This window comes from Episyrphus balteatus, chromosome 3, assembly GCF_945859705.1.
Source record: "Episyrphus balteatus chromosome 3, idEpiBalt1.1, whole genome shotgun sequence".
In the NCBI taxonomy this organism is placed as follows: domain Eukaryota; kingdom Metazoa; phylum Arthropoda; class Insecta; order Diptera; family Syrphidae; genus Episyrphus; species Episyrphus balteatus.
Window position 1 is genome coordinate 2,667,418 of NC_079136.1, and position 17,202 is coordinate 2,684,619.

At 34.0% G+C, this 17,202-nt stretch overlaps 1 protein-coding gene across 1 annotated transcript; it reads right to left on the minus strand.

Annotated features, from left to right (window-relative positions):
* Positions 1 to 5,275: 5,275 nt before the first annotated feature.
* On the minus strand, positions 5,276 to 6,628 carry LOC129916646 (gustatory receptor for bitter taste 93a-like). The gene is made up of 2 exons (XM_055996733.1): positions 5,597 to 6,628; positions 5,276 to 5,484 (listed from the first exon to the last, which is right to left on the minus strand). The coding sequence occupies exons 1-2, from the start codon at positions 6,611 to 6,613 to the stop codon at positions 5,338 to 5,340; spliced, it is 1,164 nt and encodes a 387-aa protein (XP_055852708.1). The 5' UTR covers positions 6,614 to 6,628; the 3' UTR covers positions 5,276 to 5,337.
* Between the last annotated feature and the right edge of the window lie 10,574 nt (positions 6,629 to 17,202).

Consider the following 17,202-nt stretch of genomic DNA (forward strand, 5'->3'; position numbering starts at 1 on the left):
TGAAAATACCTTAGCGACATCTTTTGGTAGATCTGCACTTCAATTTTCTGCATAAGGTTCAAACATAAAATAAACTAGCGATCCCAGCGGTGGCGACGCAAAACAGAAAATTCTACTTCATGAGAGTACTATAAGAATATATATACAATGATTTTAGCTGACTTTTTTTTCCTTCCTTTTTCTTCACTCTCCGTGCAATAAATTGTGACAGATAACCGATGTATGGTATGTTTGGAAAGGAAGTTGTGATTTTTTCAGTGGAGCTACATAAACCCCGCTAAAATTTATGAATAAATTTTAAGCTCGGATAGCTATATTTTTTCGATAATTTGTATGGGATCTAAAATTTCACTCGATCTGTGTACTAGGCTTAAAGTAAAATCTGTGGCAATAAGACAGAGTAACTTCTTCTTCTTCCTTTTTCTCGGCGCTGTTATGATCTCGATGTCGAGGGGATCATAACTATCCCACGTAACTGCTTCACACTAGTGATCCGCCTGTGGGGTTCGCCGGGTTGACCTCAGAAATCGGCGGCAAGCCTCCCGGTTTTGTATTGTTCCATTTCTAAGGCCAACTGAATGCTGGTGGTTTTGCATTTGCTTGTACCAGGAGTTTTTAGGCCTACCTTTCTTTCTATTTCGTGTTGGAACGTTGTATGATATTGCTTTTTTGACGGGGTTCTCAGGATCTCTCCTTTGAACATGGCAATACCAACTGAGTCGGTCGTGTTCAATTTTTTGGGAGATGGTATTTTTAACATGAAGGCTTCCTCGGATCTTCGTACTTCTAATTCTATCAAGCTTTGTTACTCCTGCTGTCATGCGAAGCATCTTCATCTCAGCTGCCGTTAACTTACTCTCATACTTTTTGTACATTGTCCAACATTGTGAACCGTATGTGAGTGCTGGACGCACAACTGCGGTGTAGAGTCTTCCTTTCAGCTTAGGGGGCATTTTTCGATCACAGAAGATGGCAGAATTTTCCCGCCACTTCATCCACCCTACGCTTACGCGATGATTGATATCGTCATCACAAGTACCTTCGTTATTTATCATAGACCCCAGATATTTAAACATTGTGCTGATTGGAAAAAAAAACAGTAATAACAGTTATAAATAAAGTGGAGTGTCATACGACTGACTAACAAGCAGCGAATTTTAACGACCCACAGTGTGGTATTTTGGTCTAAAACCTGGCCAAAAATATTTAGGCACATTTCCCACATCAAATAGGTACCAAATGACCAAAAAGTTATTCGGAAGGAAAAATTTTCATTTTCTTATTACAGTAAAAGCCACTTAAGTGCTTACCCACTTACCCCTCGATTACATGGGAGGAAAAAATATAAAAAATCAGAAAATGCACGTACAATCCTGTGCTATATTAAAGTTAGTAATCTGTTCTTTATTTTATTTTTTTACTTAAGTTGTTTCATCAAATAGTTTTTGAGAAATTAAGTTTTAAAGATGAAATTTTGAAAAAAGAAATGTTTACGTTTTTTAATTGATTTTGTATAAAATTTTGCAATATAATGGACATATTTATACCATTACTTAATGACCTAGTAGTTTTTAGTCAAATACTAAGGACTTCATTCTAATAAATATTAAAGTTCCTAAGAATAACAAAAAAAACTGAATCATACTTTTTTGCAGGGAAACCCAGTTTTGTTTTATTTTATTTACATTAACCCCTTGTAACCCAAGGTCGTAAATTTTAAAATTAATAAGTCAATCGATTGGCCTTTATCTTTAATAAAACACGTATTTTTTAAATATTCAATAAAGTCATTATTTACTTAGTTATTTCGATATTTAGGGAGTAAAAAAAAGTTTAAATAATTTATTTTTATATAAAATTGCAAAAATTCAAGCAAAAAACTATCTAATATTAATTTTTAGGCACATTCCTAAAATCCAAAAATAAAACCCCAACAAGTGGCAGCGGTGCGGTGCGAAGCGTAGTGCGTCGGCCTCCCAACCGCTAGGCCGTAAGTTCAAGCCCAGCTCGGGCAATTTTCAAAATCAATTGAACATAAGCGACTTAGCACCACTGAAAGGAGTCTGATGATCGGGTTGGTGGTCCCCGTAAAATAGCTATAACTCCAGCCTATGAACTTGGTGGTAACACACACAAGTTGTTGTTGTTCATTCAAAACCTTCAAAACCCCGTGGGTTTACTAATAAAAACTATTTTTTTCTGAATTTCGTAGTTTTTACTCAAATTAGCTTATTTTCAAAAAAAGCCCAACTTTCAACATTAACTGTCAATTAAAAACTATTGGTGCTATTTATTAAAAATTTGAAGTACTATTTCGGTAAAGCAATACTTAAAGATTATATTAGAAGCTTCAAAAGCAAACAAAAAAAATAGTTTGTACAGCTTTCATGCGATCTTTTTCGGTTTGTTACAGAAATGTCACATGGGGCTACAAGGGGTTAAATTGTTTTATATCTCAAGATATCTCAAATTGTAGGTCTCTTGGAGCCAAATTGACCAAGTTATGAGTATTTTAATACTTTGCTTACGAACGTTTTAGTCTTTTAGTCTAGAGTTCAAAACTTTAAATCGTTATCCCCACAACTAATGTTTTCAACGCCGACGGTTGTCCAAAATGACTTATCTCGTTGCAAAAATCATAACTTTTGAACGGATTGAGTTAGCGGTACAATTTTTTTTTTATTTGAAGGACATTTCTAGGGCTGTTATACCAATGAATTTCAATAAAATTATTTCACAGGGTGTTTCGGAATCATCGCCCAAAAACAGATTTTCTTTAAAAAAAAAGTTTAAATTAAAATTGGTATGCCATTTTGTAGAAATCACTAATCCGCATTTAAAAACAAAATTTCAAAAAAATACAATGTCCCGTTTTCGAAAATTTTATTTTTCAAAAAAAAATTTCAAAATTTTTTTAAAAATCCAAAATTTATTTTTTTTTAAATTTTATTTTTGGCTTATATTTGAGTTATATAAGTGCTTCTTCACAAAAAGTTTCGTTGAAATCGAATAAGCCGTTTCGGAGAATATCGGATTTGAAAAAAAAACGGTTTTATGGCAGGTACCGTAAAAAATCCATTCGGTTCCATGCATTAAGCCGAATAGGGTATGTGTACCAATCAATTGTTGATCCAAAATAAAAATATTTAGCTGCGCATGCTTGCGCACTGCCGAGATTTTGTACTTTGAAAAAAAATGAAGGCAGAAGGAACAGATTTTCTTTAAAAAAAATGTTTAAATTAAAATTGGTATGCCATTTTGTAGAAATCACTAATCCACATTTAAAAACAAAATTTCAAAAAAATACAATGTCCCGTTTTCGAAAATTTTATTTTTCAAAAAAAAATTTCAAAATTTTTTTAAAAATCCAAAATTTATTTTTTTTTAAATTTTATTTTTGGCTTATATTTGAGTTATATAAGTGCTTCTTCAAAAAAAGTTTCGTTGAAATCGAATAAGCCGTTTCGGAGAATATCGGATTTAAAAAAAACCGTTCTATGGCAGGTACCGTTAATAATGATTTTCCAAAAAATTTTTTTTCATTTGAAGATAGACCTTATTTTCAAACTTACATTTGAATTTTTTAAACAAAATCGTTGGAGCCGTTTTTGAGCAATTACAGCTTTACTGAAATTGGTGTATGACAAGTACCGTTATTTTTGGCCCAAAAAAATTAATTCCAAAAACCCCTCTGGAGGGTCTCCAAAAAATGCTACATACCAAATTTGAAGTCAATCGGTCCATCCGTTTAGGCTGTAGATCCTTATACAGACAGACAGACAGACGGACTTCCGGGACCAACTTTTTTGGCATTCTCTATAATCGTAATATCATGGAAAAGTGTAATCTGAACTTTTTTTAGATGTGAATTAGTGATTTCTACAAAATGGCATACCAATTTTAATTTAAATAATTTTTTTTTAAGAAAATCGGTTTTCGGCCGATGATTCCTAAACACCCTGTAAAACAATTTTCTTGAAATTCATTGGTGTAACAGCCCTGGAAATTTCCTTCAAATTAAAAAAAAAACTGTACCGCTACCTCAATCCGTTCAAAAGTTATGATTTTTGCAACGAGATAAGTCATTTTGGACAACAGTCGCCGCCGCCGCGTCGGTGCCCCTCATAACTTCAAAACTACTGCACCGATTCTTTTGAAATTTGGAACACTATTTTTACATATTTTTAAAGGTATACCTGGAGAAATTTTCTCAATAAAATAATATTTTTAAAAATCTATAAGTAATGGTCGCTTTTGAGGAGTTTTTTTCAAGGGGTCTTTATTTTCGGGGTGCAAACTTGGGCAAACTTCTGAGATTCAAGTTTGTTCTACATATCCAGCAGTTCAATAATATATAGTTTATGCAATGTTGTGGCGTGTTCCGCTATTTTAAAAACACTAATGTTAAAAAAAAAACAACGAAAAAAGTGCAAATTTTTTAAGTGTGTACTTCAACCCCTCCGCTCCGTATGAAAAAATAGAGTTGCAACGTGCCCCCGTGCCCCCCTGGATCCGCCGTTGACCCTACCTATAATCACTACTTTGTCAAAGAGGTCTAACTCATGTTTTAGTTTTAAAAAACCATTTATAGCTTGGTTTTGAAATTTTTTAAAACTTTTTCAATACCATTGTCAGTCTTACAATAAATTTATCTATCGATTAAGAAAAATTGAACTATTTTAGAAAATAGTAATTTTTTTGCAATTTCGTTTTACCCCTATTTACCCTATTAAATGATGATTTTTTTAAACATCCTTCATTTGCATTCAACTTAAGGTTATTCTTATTGTCTTTCAAATAAGCTATAGAAAATTTTTGTATTTTCAATAGTTTATTTTGAATTGAAATTGTTGTTGCACTGCTAAAAATTTCAGGTAAAACGGGAGAAAATGGCGTCACTTTTTCGTGGATGCTGCCATGGTTCATCGATTTATAAGACGTTATAACGTCAAAATAATATTATAAGAAATATAAAAAAGAATTAAATATTGTTTTTTTAAAATAAAAAAAAATACATTTTTAAATTGTTTTAATCCCCAATGCCATTTAATTTCAGATAACATATAATTTTCAGAATTTTTTTTTTTTTCAAAAATGTATGAACCTTTGTTTTGAATAGTTTTTTTTTTAAATTAAGATTTCAAAAATTTTCCAACAAACAATTTGGTATTCAACACATTAAAACACAATTTTAAAAAAATTTATCAACGAGTTGATAAAAAAAAATTATATATAATTTAAACATTTTTATAAGATTTTTACAATACATTGATATTCATAAATTAGTCAACAGTAATATTTTGCACTATTCTATACAAATACACACTCTATATGCTTTTACATGTTGTCCAATTGGATAAGACAAAACAAATAGGTGACTCCGCCCGAAAACAAGAGCATCGCAAACTCTTTGCTCAACTCGAAAAGACCAAATACTTTCACGTGTAATTCTTCTATATTTTGTCGACTTAAAAACATTTCCACCTAAAATAATTATTCCGAGTAATGATAAATGAAAATTATTTAATAAACTTAATTTAAATTTAAAATTTAAATTATAATTAATATATTAAATTTTATTTTATTTAAAACTTACACTTTCATCCCATCGGCTGTCCATCCCAGAGCATATAACATCGAATTCGATCAATTTGATCCTTCTTGATCTTTGTACTGTCTTATCAGCACAAAATATAAAAAGTAATAGATTTACCAAATTTGGCAAAACATCAACTAAACATTCCCATTTAAAAATTCCTTTATTTTTATTCTCATAAAATCTCTCCCTAAATTCGACAAGAATGTAAAAGAAATTGTAAAAAATGGAATAGAACAAAATGCTTTGACATATTGAAAAGAAACTCTGAGCGGCACGGTAAATATCCGACAGAATTATTCCACTGTCGTCAAGTTCATCTGCGGCCTCACAAAGAACTTTCATTTGTACATGACGGCTGCATTGACGTTTATCAAGTAATTTTAATCTATCCGCTAAACGTCTTAGATGGGCATTCATTTGCTGGTAATAAACTTCAATCACAAGAAATCCCATAAAACAGATTTCCACCAATAGAGTAGCACCCAATGACAGAAAACAACCCGCATAAAATACAAAACACTTTAAATCAAATGCAAGAAGCTCTGGAAATCCACTTCTAGCATCACGCAAAGTGTCAATAAATGACAGCAAAAACTTTGAAATAGCCAAGTATTGGATCTTTTTTGTATTTAATATCTTTGAATTGGCAATTTTTTTGACAATAGCTTGCTGAACTTTAAAGAACTGTTTGAGCATTCTATGTGTGGCATTTTGTACATCACACAAAGTCCAATTTATACAAAGAATAACTGCAGCCAAAGTAAGGGAACTATGTTTAACTGGTTGCAAAAAGTTTAATACATGTCCAAGTTCCAGTAATTTTGGTATTCCCATCAAGGGTTTATGGAAGAAGATTATGGAGTAGAGCAAAATAATTCGAATTGCGATGAAAATAATTGTACTCCAGCGGGTTGGTTTGCGAATTTGGTTGGTTTTGAAATCGATAGTAATAGAAGTTAAAGCCAAATACTTGGCGCTGTAGTAGATGCATTTGAAAAGTTTTTGAGAATCCATTTGTAGGAAATGACACAGTAAAACTATTAGATTCAAATTAGACAAGGTGATAAGGTTAAAGTCTCGCTCAAACTAAAGTAAAAGGTATCAGATACCAGAACTTTATACATCAATACTCATATTGTGAGCTGTTGAATTTTGGGTACTTAGCTAAATTGTTTTCTATCCTATTTGTAAGAATTGAGGTTTGTTATTTTTTCATTTGGTAAGCAAAACATGAGGTTGTTTCTATTACCAATGTTTATATAGAATTGCATGGGCTTTGATTGATTTACACAAACAAAATTATGTTATTTTATGAAATATGAATTCATAATTTTTTGACAGTTGGGAAATCGGTGGTGGTGAAAAATAGAAACATAAACTTACAATACATTGTTAATAAAGGTTACTGGCAGAAGCAGTTGCTATACGCTAATTTATTTCCGGGTGGCTCTCATTAGCCGCGTTCAATTGGAGGTGGTAAACTACTCATGAGTATAATGATCTGCTGCGTTTCTTTGGAGGGTGTAGTCTGGTCATTAGTAAAAATCTAGTACTACCAACTACACATTCTACCTGAGCTGAAGATCATGTGCTTATTGTAGTAGATCTACAAATCATCTACTCATGAGTAGTTTACCACCGTCAAAGAATCGCGGCTAAAGTATGTTATCTACTAATCTACTAATAGTAGCGTTCCTTTGGAGGTCGTAAACTACAATTAACACAGCATTATCTATCTGCTCGAGTATATAGGATGTGAAGTTGGCAGTACAAGATTTCTACTCATGAGTAGTCTAACAGCTATAAAAGAACGCTGCCAATGATCTTGTGGAAATGTTTCCGTTTAAAAATTGGTTTTGCATTAAATTATATATCCACTCTTTAAATTGGCTGTCGATTCTTGGTCTATTTGATCAACAGATTGCTTTTTCTTTTATTATAAATCCCATCATAGATCTAAGAACAAAACTGAACTCAAGTATAGCTAATGAATGCTTTATAGCCTTTCGGAATCAGTATTATTACTTCATCGGAATAACTTAGACAATTCTTAAAATCTTCCACGAAAACGCATTTAGTTTCCAATTTAAATATTAAATCTTCTGAAAAGTGATAAACATGAGGACATCAAAAGTCACTTCATTTCAAATCTTTCCCAAGACTTACTGACCATATAAATTCAGGTCCTTAATCCTAAATTTAAATTAAATAAATAAAAAAAAGAACACAAATAAAACTTTTATATTTTTTTCCATATAAAAAATAAATAAATAGACGTTGATGATTGCAGTGCTTGTGCGACAGAGCGGGTTCATTTATTGAAAAGATAACATCAAATAGAAAATCTTGTTCTTAATAATCAGTGAAGATAGTTTTCATTTGAAGGGTAATTCAGTAGCAGGTCTACTCTGAGAAGGTCCCATTTACCATATCAACGTTCTTAATGTATACCGTCACCGTCCATCTACCGTTCTATAAATGCTACCTGTTTTCTTTTTCTATTTGATTTTAAATGTGTCTCTCTAGAATTTTTTTTGTGGTATTTTTATTGCGTGCGGCTTATGGTCAACACAAATCAAGTGTTTTTCTTTTGTTTTTTACAAAAAAAAAAAAAGAACTAGCTATTAAGTATTGACAAAAAAAAAACATATCAGTCTTTTATTAAAAAGGGTACCCATAAGTACTTCTTAGTTTTTCCAAAGAAAAAAAGTTAATGGAAACTCATTTTTTTTTTGTAGTTTTTGTTCGTAACTAAGGCCATTGTTTATTGTGACTTCTTAATAACGGATTATAATAAGCCGATTTTTGTTCAGTACCTACTCAATGGATTCTAACTACTTTTTTTCTATTCGAAATGCAAAACAAAACAGATTATGAAGTTAAATTTGTGTTTTAACAAATTGCCCGTAGATCGAAATTTCTTGCTCCTGAAATTGAATGTTTAAATTCAAGCTTCTGGGTATTTTACGACTTTTGATACACTTTGGACGAAAAATTCAAATGTAATACCTGAGACACATTGGTTAATGGTGGTATCAACCGGACGGACTTTTGAATAATGGTGCCTCTGCCAACTCCTACTCTCCTACTCTCCTACTCTCCTACTCTCCTACTCTCCTACTCTCCTACTCTCCTACTCTCCTACTCTTCTACTCTCCTACTCTCCTACTCTCCTACTCTCCTACTCTCCTACTCTCCTACTCTCCTACTCTCCTACTCTCCTACTCTCCTACTCTCCTACTCTCCTACTCTCCTACTCTCCTACTCTCCTACTCTACTACTCTCCTACTCTCCTACTCTCCTACTCTCCTACTCTCCTACTCTCCTACTCTCCTACTCTCCTACTCTCCTACTCTCCTACTCTCCTACTCTCCTACTCTCCTACTCTCCTACTCTCCTACTCTCCTACTCCTACTCCTACTCCTACTCCTACTCCTACTCCTACTCCTACTCCTACTCCTACTCCTACTCCTACTCCTACTCCTACTCCTACTCCTACTCCTACTCCTACTCCTACTCCTACTCCTACTCCTACTCCTACTCCTACTCCTACTCCTACTCCTACTCCTACTCCTACTCCTACTCCTACTCCTACTCCTACTCCTACCCTTATTCCTTGTAGTTTACATTTCCGAAAATTAATAATTTTTCTTTGATTCTTTAAATAGACAGGTGATCTAACACAGTCTTTTGTATCCACTTTACCATGAAATTTCAGTTATTTCAATTTGATAGGAATTAGTTTAAAATACACTACACACGCAAATACGATATACCACATCCACCTGCTTCATAAAAACCATAAAACCAATAGAGTTTTTATCTGCATTCCCCAAATTACCATGTCATAACCAACTCGGTACCTTAAAGGAATAGGTTTAAAGCCCTTTTTATAGTTGGATTTAAATATTGCGGTTAACCGATATTATGTCCGTGACGAATTTCTCTATAATTTGCAAACATCAAAAGGATACACTTGGGCGCACTCAGGCGTTAAACCGTGAATATACACAACGAAAGTTGTATCCACACAACACGCATATTCCACATATCAGTTGCACACAGCTGTACGAGAATTGAGAAGAGACTCGACCTCCTCGACGGACGATATGAATAGATTTGCCAGTTGGTCATTTTTGTTCCTTGAAATTCTTGGTAGCAACTTGTATAATATAGATACTTTGAGATTTCGTCAGACGGTTTTTTTTTAGGTTTCCTTGTGCACTTGATATTGTAACCAGCACATCACATCAGGTAGGCAAAAGTACTACTTACAGGTGCTTTTCGCATAGCCGCAACATCAAAAAGGGAAGTCAGATAGAACGGTATTTTTTTTATTTTTTGAAACAAAATTAAATTATTGTGAAGCGATAAATTTATTCATGGAAACATGGTTGGCTGGGTTTTTTTTTCTCATTTGAATTTACATACAAAAATATAAATTCAATTCAACAGGATACTTCGTAGAAATTGTTTAAAAAAAAATTATTTAATTCAATGTTTTTGAATTTCAGTTGGTTATTGAAATTTGAATTTGTTTCCTTTCAAAATAATAGCTGTGGGAATGATTTTCTTGGAAAACATTGGCCGGGTTAAATGCTAGTCTGTGAAACCAGTGATATCTACAGGGAAGCCCGTGATACTATACTTACTGGAAAAGGAAAACCTCTAATACTTGTGATACTTTCCAGAGCAACTTGTGATACTATACATTACTGTCTGTCAATAAAGTTCAGTTTTAAAGTGTCATCCGCTTGAAATAATTAACTTATTAAAATTTTATGAATATTTATTATATTCGGATTTGTGGGGATCGGGTCAAAATTCTGGCTTCAAAATTCTGCCTTTCAAAATTCTGCTTTTTTAACGAAAATTCTGTTTTTCAAAATTCTGCTTTTTTTCTATTCTGCTTTTCAAAATTCTGCTTTTTAAAATTCTGCTTTTCAAAATTCTGCCAGTCTTATACTTAAACAAAAAAATTCTGCCAATTCTGTTTTTTTTTATAGCTTATTAAAATTTTTGAATGTTCATCTTCATTTGACAAATTAAAAAATTTTAAATTATTTTCGGAAATGTTTAGTATTAAAAACCTTTTCTTAATATTTTCAAATTTGTTCATTTATAAAACAAAAATTAATATGCATTCAAAGAATGACAAATTATTTAGGTAAGTAATCAAATAAGCAGATCAGTTTTCAAGAAGATGATTTTACAGAATTTTGCAAAAAATTAAAAAAGGGTTTGGAAAATTTTAAAAAGCGCGCGCTTTTTAACTTTTTCCAAACCCTTTTTTAATTTTTTGCAGAATTTTGAAAAACAGAATTATGAAAAGCAGAATTTTGAAAAACAGAATTTTGAAAAATAGAATTTTGAAAAGAAGAATTTTGAAAGCAGAATTTTGTAAAGCAGAATTTTGAAAGCAGAATTTTGACAAAAGAATTTTGACCCTGGCAGAATTTTGACCCCAACCCGGATTTGTGTGCACCAAAAGCTTGAATTATATTTCACGAAAGCATGCGACTTATGAAAACGCACCATTTAAAACGTTTGTATTTTGTTCCAGCAAAATTTTTTTCTTTTTTCAATTGAACTTAAATGACATTAATTTGATTAAGTTACTGAGAAATAATACACAGCTTATGTTTATACGTACAGTGTTGAAGAAGAGTTTTTTAAACAGGTATAACCGAGGCTACATTTCACATTTTGTGAAACTCTATGAACGAAGGTTAGGCTGGGCATGGCAAAAGGAGAACATTATACAAGTTATAGAGCCTTTATAACAATGTCCTTAGTGTTTAAAAAGCTTAAAGTGATATTTGGCGGATAGCTTCGGAAGAGCTTGTATAACTCTTTAATAAAAAACAAATACAAAAATTGGTAATTCCTTTAAGCTTCCTTCCTTAAGAGATTTTAGAGCACTTCCGAAAATATCTATACAATAGTTATAGAAGCTAACGTTCACGAAGTCTTTTCGAAGATCAAACTTCCCTTAACTTCTATAACATCATTAACCGAAGCTCATGCGAATTAGTTTTCTTCGGTTAAGTTTCTTTAACAGTATTTATTTGTGTTAGTTGGATTGGTATTATTTTTGTGAAAAATATTTGCTTTACTTTTCATAGTTCTCACGAAAAAATATCTAATTTTTAACGAGGGTTGAAAAGCAACAGCTTTCCATTTAGACATGTATATTTTGAAAATTTTGATTGGACAGAATGAACCTAAGCTTATGAAAAATTATTATCTGAAACCCACTTTAATTTGAGAAACATTTCCATACCTTACAAGTGGCTAAAAGTACCTGCCTGGATATGTCCCTAAAATATGGCGTGAAGTCAAAGTTGTCTTTATACTAAAAGCTGGTAAATCCAGTTACACAGAACCCAAAGATTTCAGACCTATCAGTCTAACTTCTTTTACACTCAAAACACTTGAAAGGTTAATCGATATACATATCCGCAGTTATTTAAGACCGGAGACTATATCACCCTTTCAGCATGCATACACAAAAGGTAGAAGTGTATAGAGACAGCTTTACACTGTGCAGTCAGAACAATAGAAGAGTCACTTGTGGTTAAAGAATATAGGTGGGTCACATATAAAAATGTACGCATGTAGAGGAACCCCACAAGGCGGTATTCTATCACCTCTTCTTTGGATTTTGGTGATGAATGAGATTCTCATCAAACTGAATAACAGCGTGGTCAAGGTTATAGCCTACGCAGACGATCTAGCTCTTCTAGCGACAGGTAAATACCTAACCACTGTAAGCGAACAATTAGAAAGCGCATTATCCAAGGTCAGTAACTGGACCAGGAGATGCGGTCTTAAAGTAAACCCCCTTAAAACAGAACTGGTACTTTTCACAAACAGAAGGAAAATTCCTCCTTTTGTAGTGCCAAAAATTGATGGCACCCCACTTAAGATTTCGGATAAAGCGAAATATCTCGGAGTGATCTTGGATAAGAAACTTAACTGGGGTTCAAACATTCAAGAAAGATATAAGAAAGCCACGTTTGCACTTTACTCATGTAATAGAATTCTTGGCAGAAACTGGGGACCAAATCCTAAAATAATCATGTGGATGTACACCGCCATTGTCAGACCCATTCTGACTTATGGCAGCTTAGTCTGGTGGCAAGCTCTGGAGAAATCCACGAACTTGAAGACCCTAACCAAAGTACAAAGAGCGGGGGTGATGAGGTCCACTCCAACCGCAGCAGGTCTGGAAGCAATCCTTAATCTCACTCCCTTAGATCTATTTGTACAAGAATTAGCAGCAAACAGCGCCCTACGACTCAGTCAAACCAACATCTGGAATACTAGTCAAAACGGCCATACTACGATCCTTTCTAACTACGTTGGCAACAACGTAAGTACAGATTACATGACCCCTTACTTAGACTTCAACAAGTCTTTTAATGTCAGTTTCCCTAACAGACAAGATTGGGAGAACAGTGTACCTTTCTCAAATGAGTCGACTATCGCCATCTTTACTGATGATTCGAAAATGAACACTGGGGTTGGTGCAGGTTTTTACTCAGAAAACCTCAACCTTGCCAGTTCTTTCCCCGATCACTGCAGTGTCTTCCAAGCCGAGATATTGGCAGTGAAAAATGCTGCTAAACAAATATCCATGATGGCGATATCACCTGCTGACATCACCTTTTTCATTGATAGCCAAGCGGCAATAAAAGCGATTTCTGCCACCTTAATCAAGTCAAAGCTTGTTTCTTGCTGTCGCGAAGAACTTAGGGTTCTTGGTATGCAGCATAATGTAAGACTCTGCTGGGTTCCCGGCCACAGTGATGTGTTCGGCAACGAAAAAGCGGATGAGCTTGCAAGGGAGGGCTCAGTTCTTGATCCCTCTCTCATAGACCATAACATCAGAATCCCACAATGTGAAATAAAGCGAAATATCGTCAACAATATTTCACAAAAAAACCAATGAAAGATGGAACCTCCTAGAAACATGCGGTCACACCAGGAAACTATGGCCGAACTTCGGTGAGAAAAAATCAAATAAGATCTTACTACTTAGTAAGCCTTCCTTAAGATCCCTAATAGGCGTCTTAACGGGACATAACCTACTAGGATACCACAAAAAGAAAATGGGGCTTAGTACGGATGATCTATACAGAGGCTGCGGTAATGAGGACGAACAGGAAAACACTGTTCACTTCGTCTGTCACTGCCCAGCACTCTGTCGCACTAGGAAAAAATTCTTAGGAAACTACTTCTTTAATGAATTAGAAGAACTATCGGAACTCTCAGGCAATAGCCTACTGAACTTTGTTAAGTCCTCCAAATGGCTCGAACAACCATAGCATTCATAGGTTAACACTTTTTCATGAAGTTACAATACTTTAGGGTATCACAAGGGATCTACATTGATCTAAGTGTGACGGTAACAAAATCAACTGTCAGCCCATATAACCTAACCTAACCTAACCTAAAAGTACCTGCCTATTTGAATGAAAAATTATAACCCATTAGGTATGAACTATTATAAATTTTATGCGTCCTCCTTCAATTTTAAATTACACTATTATTGACTGAGAAAATTCTATTTTCTAAATAATACTGCCTAATTTAACCATTTTATACCTTTATCTGTGATAATTTTTTTTGATGGAACATGTAAATCCCCCCATATCTTAAGTAACCAAAACGATTAGTCAAAAGAAGATCTATAGAGTCCCCAAGTTGAAATAACAATTGTGTTCCCCTAATTTCTAATTTTTCTTATTTCCAAATTCCAACAACAACAAAGAAAAGATAAATCTTATCAGAACTGATACCTTTGAGAGAAAAAAAAAAGAAAAGGGCGTGTACCTGTGCGTGCACGTGCATTCGTATAAATAATGTTTTTTAAATCTCGATCCTGATTCCCGTCCCGATACCCGAACCCCGCTTGGAAGCAGAGACTAATAAAATACCCAGGATCACGACGATGAACCCTTAAATTGAAGTAAAAGAAAAAAAACGTAAAAATAAATAACAAAACACGATGGGTTGTAAAATCACTTCAAATGATCAGTATTTTACACACTATTCTATATGTATATACGAAACGCACATGAACATAAGTTACGCTACGCATTATTATGATTTTTTTGTATGTATTTCGTTTGTTTTCAAAGCCAACTCTTGGGTACTATCTCCTTTCTTGCATCGATCGTGTCCTCTCACTTTGTTGTTTACATCCAAGCTAACCATAATATCAACAAAACGTACACACTGCAGCGTGTTTGGAAGAACGGTCGATGACCCGCTTCTAGTCAGTATGGCGCGGTTTGTTAGTTGTTTATGTTTTCTCAAAAAAAAAAAAAGAACAAAACTGACTTCTGTTTGCCCTGCGCATCAGAGAGAGGGTTACCCTAGGTCTTTTTTATGGCTTTGTTTTCGGTTAGAAATCCTGCATCACAAAAACCCGCATTATATTTTGTTGGGGGAGGAAGATTTAATTCAGTTTATTGCATTGCATCTTGTGATAGTTACGAAACCAACCTGTGATACTGATAATCTGTGATAGTGATAGACAACTCATACCTCTCACCGCAAAACGAGTGATACTTACCGGGAAAACCCATGAAACTTAGCATGGCGACCTGTGATACTTATCAGAATAAACTGTGATACTTACCAAGCCAACCTGTGATACTAACCAAGGTATGTGTACTTGGATACTTACAAGGGTAGCCCGGAGTAACCCATGATTCTTACCAGAGCAAATTGTGACACTCACCGGTGGAACTTGTGATACTTACAGACATTAAAATGCCTGCCACCCGTGATACTTTCGAGGCCAACCTGTGATACTTGCCGAGGTAGCTCATGATACTTGCCCGAACAACCGAAGACACTAGCCAGGAACCATTTATACTTACAGGGTAAACCTATGAAACTTAGCCTAGCAACCTGTGATACTTATAAGGATAATCTGTGATACTTGCCAGATCAATCTGTGATACTTACCAAGACATCCTAGGGTGATTATGGGTGTAAACCATATTAATTACCGGGACTGCCGATTTAACTCACCGAAGAACGAGTGATACTAAGCATGCAACCTGTGATATTTATGAGAATAATCTGTGATACCCATCAAAGCTACCTGTGATACTTTCAAGGGCTAATAGTGATACTCACCGGTGGAACTAGTGAAATTAAAATTTTTACGACAGCATGACAACTTGTGATACCTACTTAAAAGGATAATCTGTGATACTTGCCAGAGCAACTTGTGATACTTACCAGGGCAACTTGTGATTTTTACCGAGACAATCCATGACACTTATCGGAGAACCAGTGATTCTTACCGGGGAATCTTATGAAACTTAGCATGGAAACTTGTGATACTTATCTAGATAATGTGTGATATTTTCTATAAAAAACGGTGATACTAGAACCAAGGCATCCTTAGATACTAACCGAGAAACCCGTTTAGTAGATAGATTGTTTCCGTTAGAGATGTTTACAAGAGGAGACAGATATTTTTGCAAAGATCATAACAAATCTCTCTATAACACTGCTTGGGAGCTGTTAAAGAAATCTTAAGGGAGTCAATAATTCAACTAACTTCTTTTAGCCTACTTAAGGAAGCCATTTCGACGTTCGCTGACACTTCTTAAAATACTTCTAAGCAACTTTCATGCTCTTAACGAAGTAATTACTTCTGAGGAAAGTTGTTATAGAAGCCTTATAGAAGTTGAAACATGTCAGATTTCCATTTCCTTCTCGTTTACAATACGAAGCTGCTGAGTAAGTTGGAAAATGGCACAACTATTCCACCCTATGGTAACCCTGCAACACCAGAAACACAACTTGCCTCCTCAAATCCTATTATACACAACAAAAATCCTGAAATCAGGTTCTTTGCTTCGACATTTCTTTTTTTTTTGTTTTGCTCTTTGCTTTCGTTTTTTGTTGTTGTTGTTATTTGTATTTTTTTTTCTATTTTCGATTTAATAATTTGATAGATAGTTATAGGATACAGGAATAGAGAACACTTGCTGCAACAAAAAACCACAAAGAACATAAAATGGGAATAGAAAATATAGAGAGAGAACCGAGAAAAGGGCCCTATACCTATAATGATAGGTATTGAGTATTTTATGGTAATTATGGTTGAATTGGGAATATTGAAAGTTGAAACCTAGCTCAACAACATGAAAATGAATTCACTACTTTGATTATACATTTGAGGTAGTAAAAAAGTCAAAACTTGTGATTGCATTCGATTGTGATATTTATTTTAATGTCTATACGTAGGGAAAGTGTGTGTGTTTAGTACAGTGTACCTATTAATTGACAGCGTTGTCGTCTTCATCGGTCGTTAAACTTTCATGGGAATAATAAATAATGGTACATATTGTAGTAGGTAGCCGTGAGACTAGATTAAGCGAGTTGGATCAATAAATTAGAACTTGAAGGGGTAAAAACTTTATTACAATTTCCCGAGTAAAAATAGGAATTGAATTTTTAAAGAAAAAAAAAAAAAAAAGAAAAAAAATACCACCGCACCACAGCTGCACCACCGCCGCACATAGGAGTATTGTCATCAAAAACCTGGCCATAATTATTTTTCGTGGTTTTTG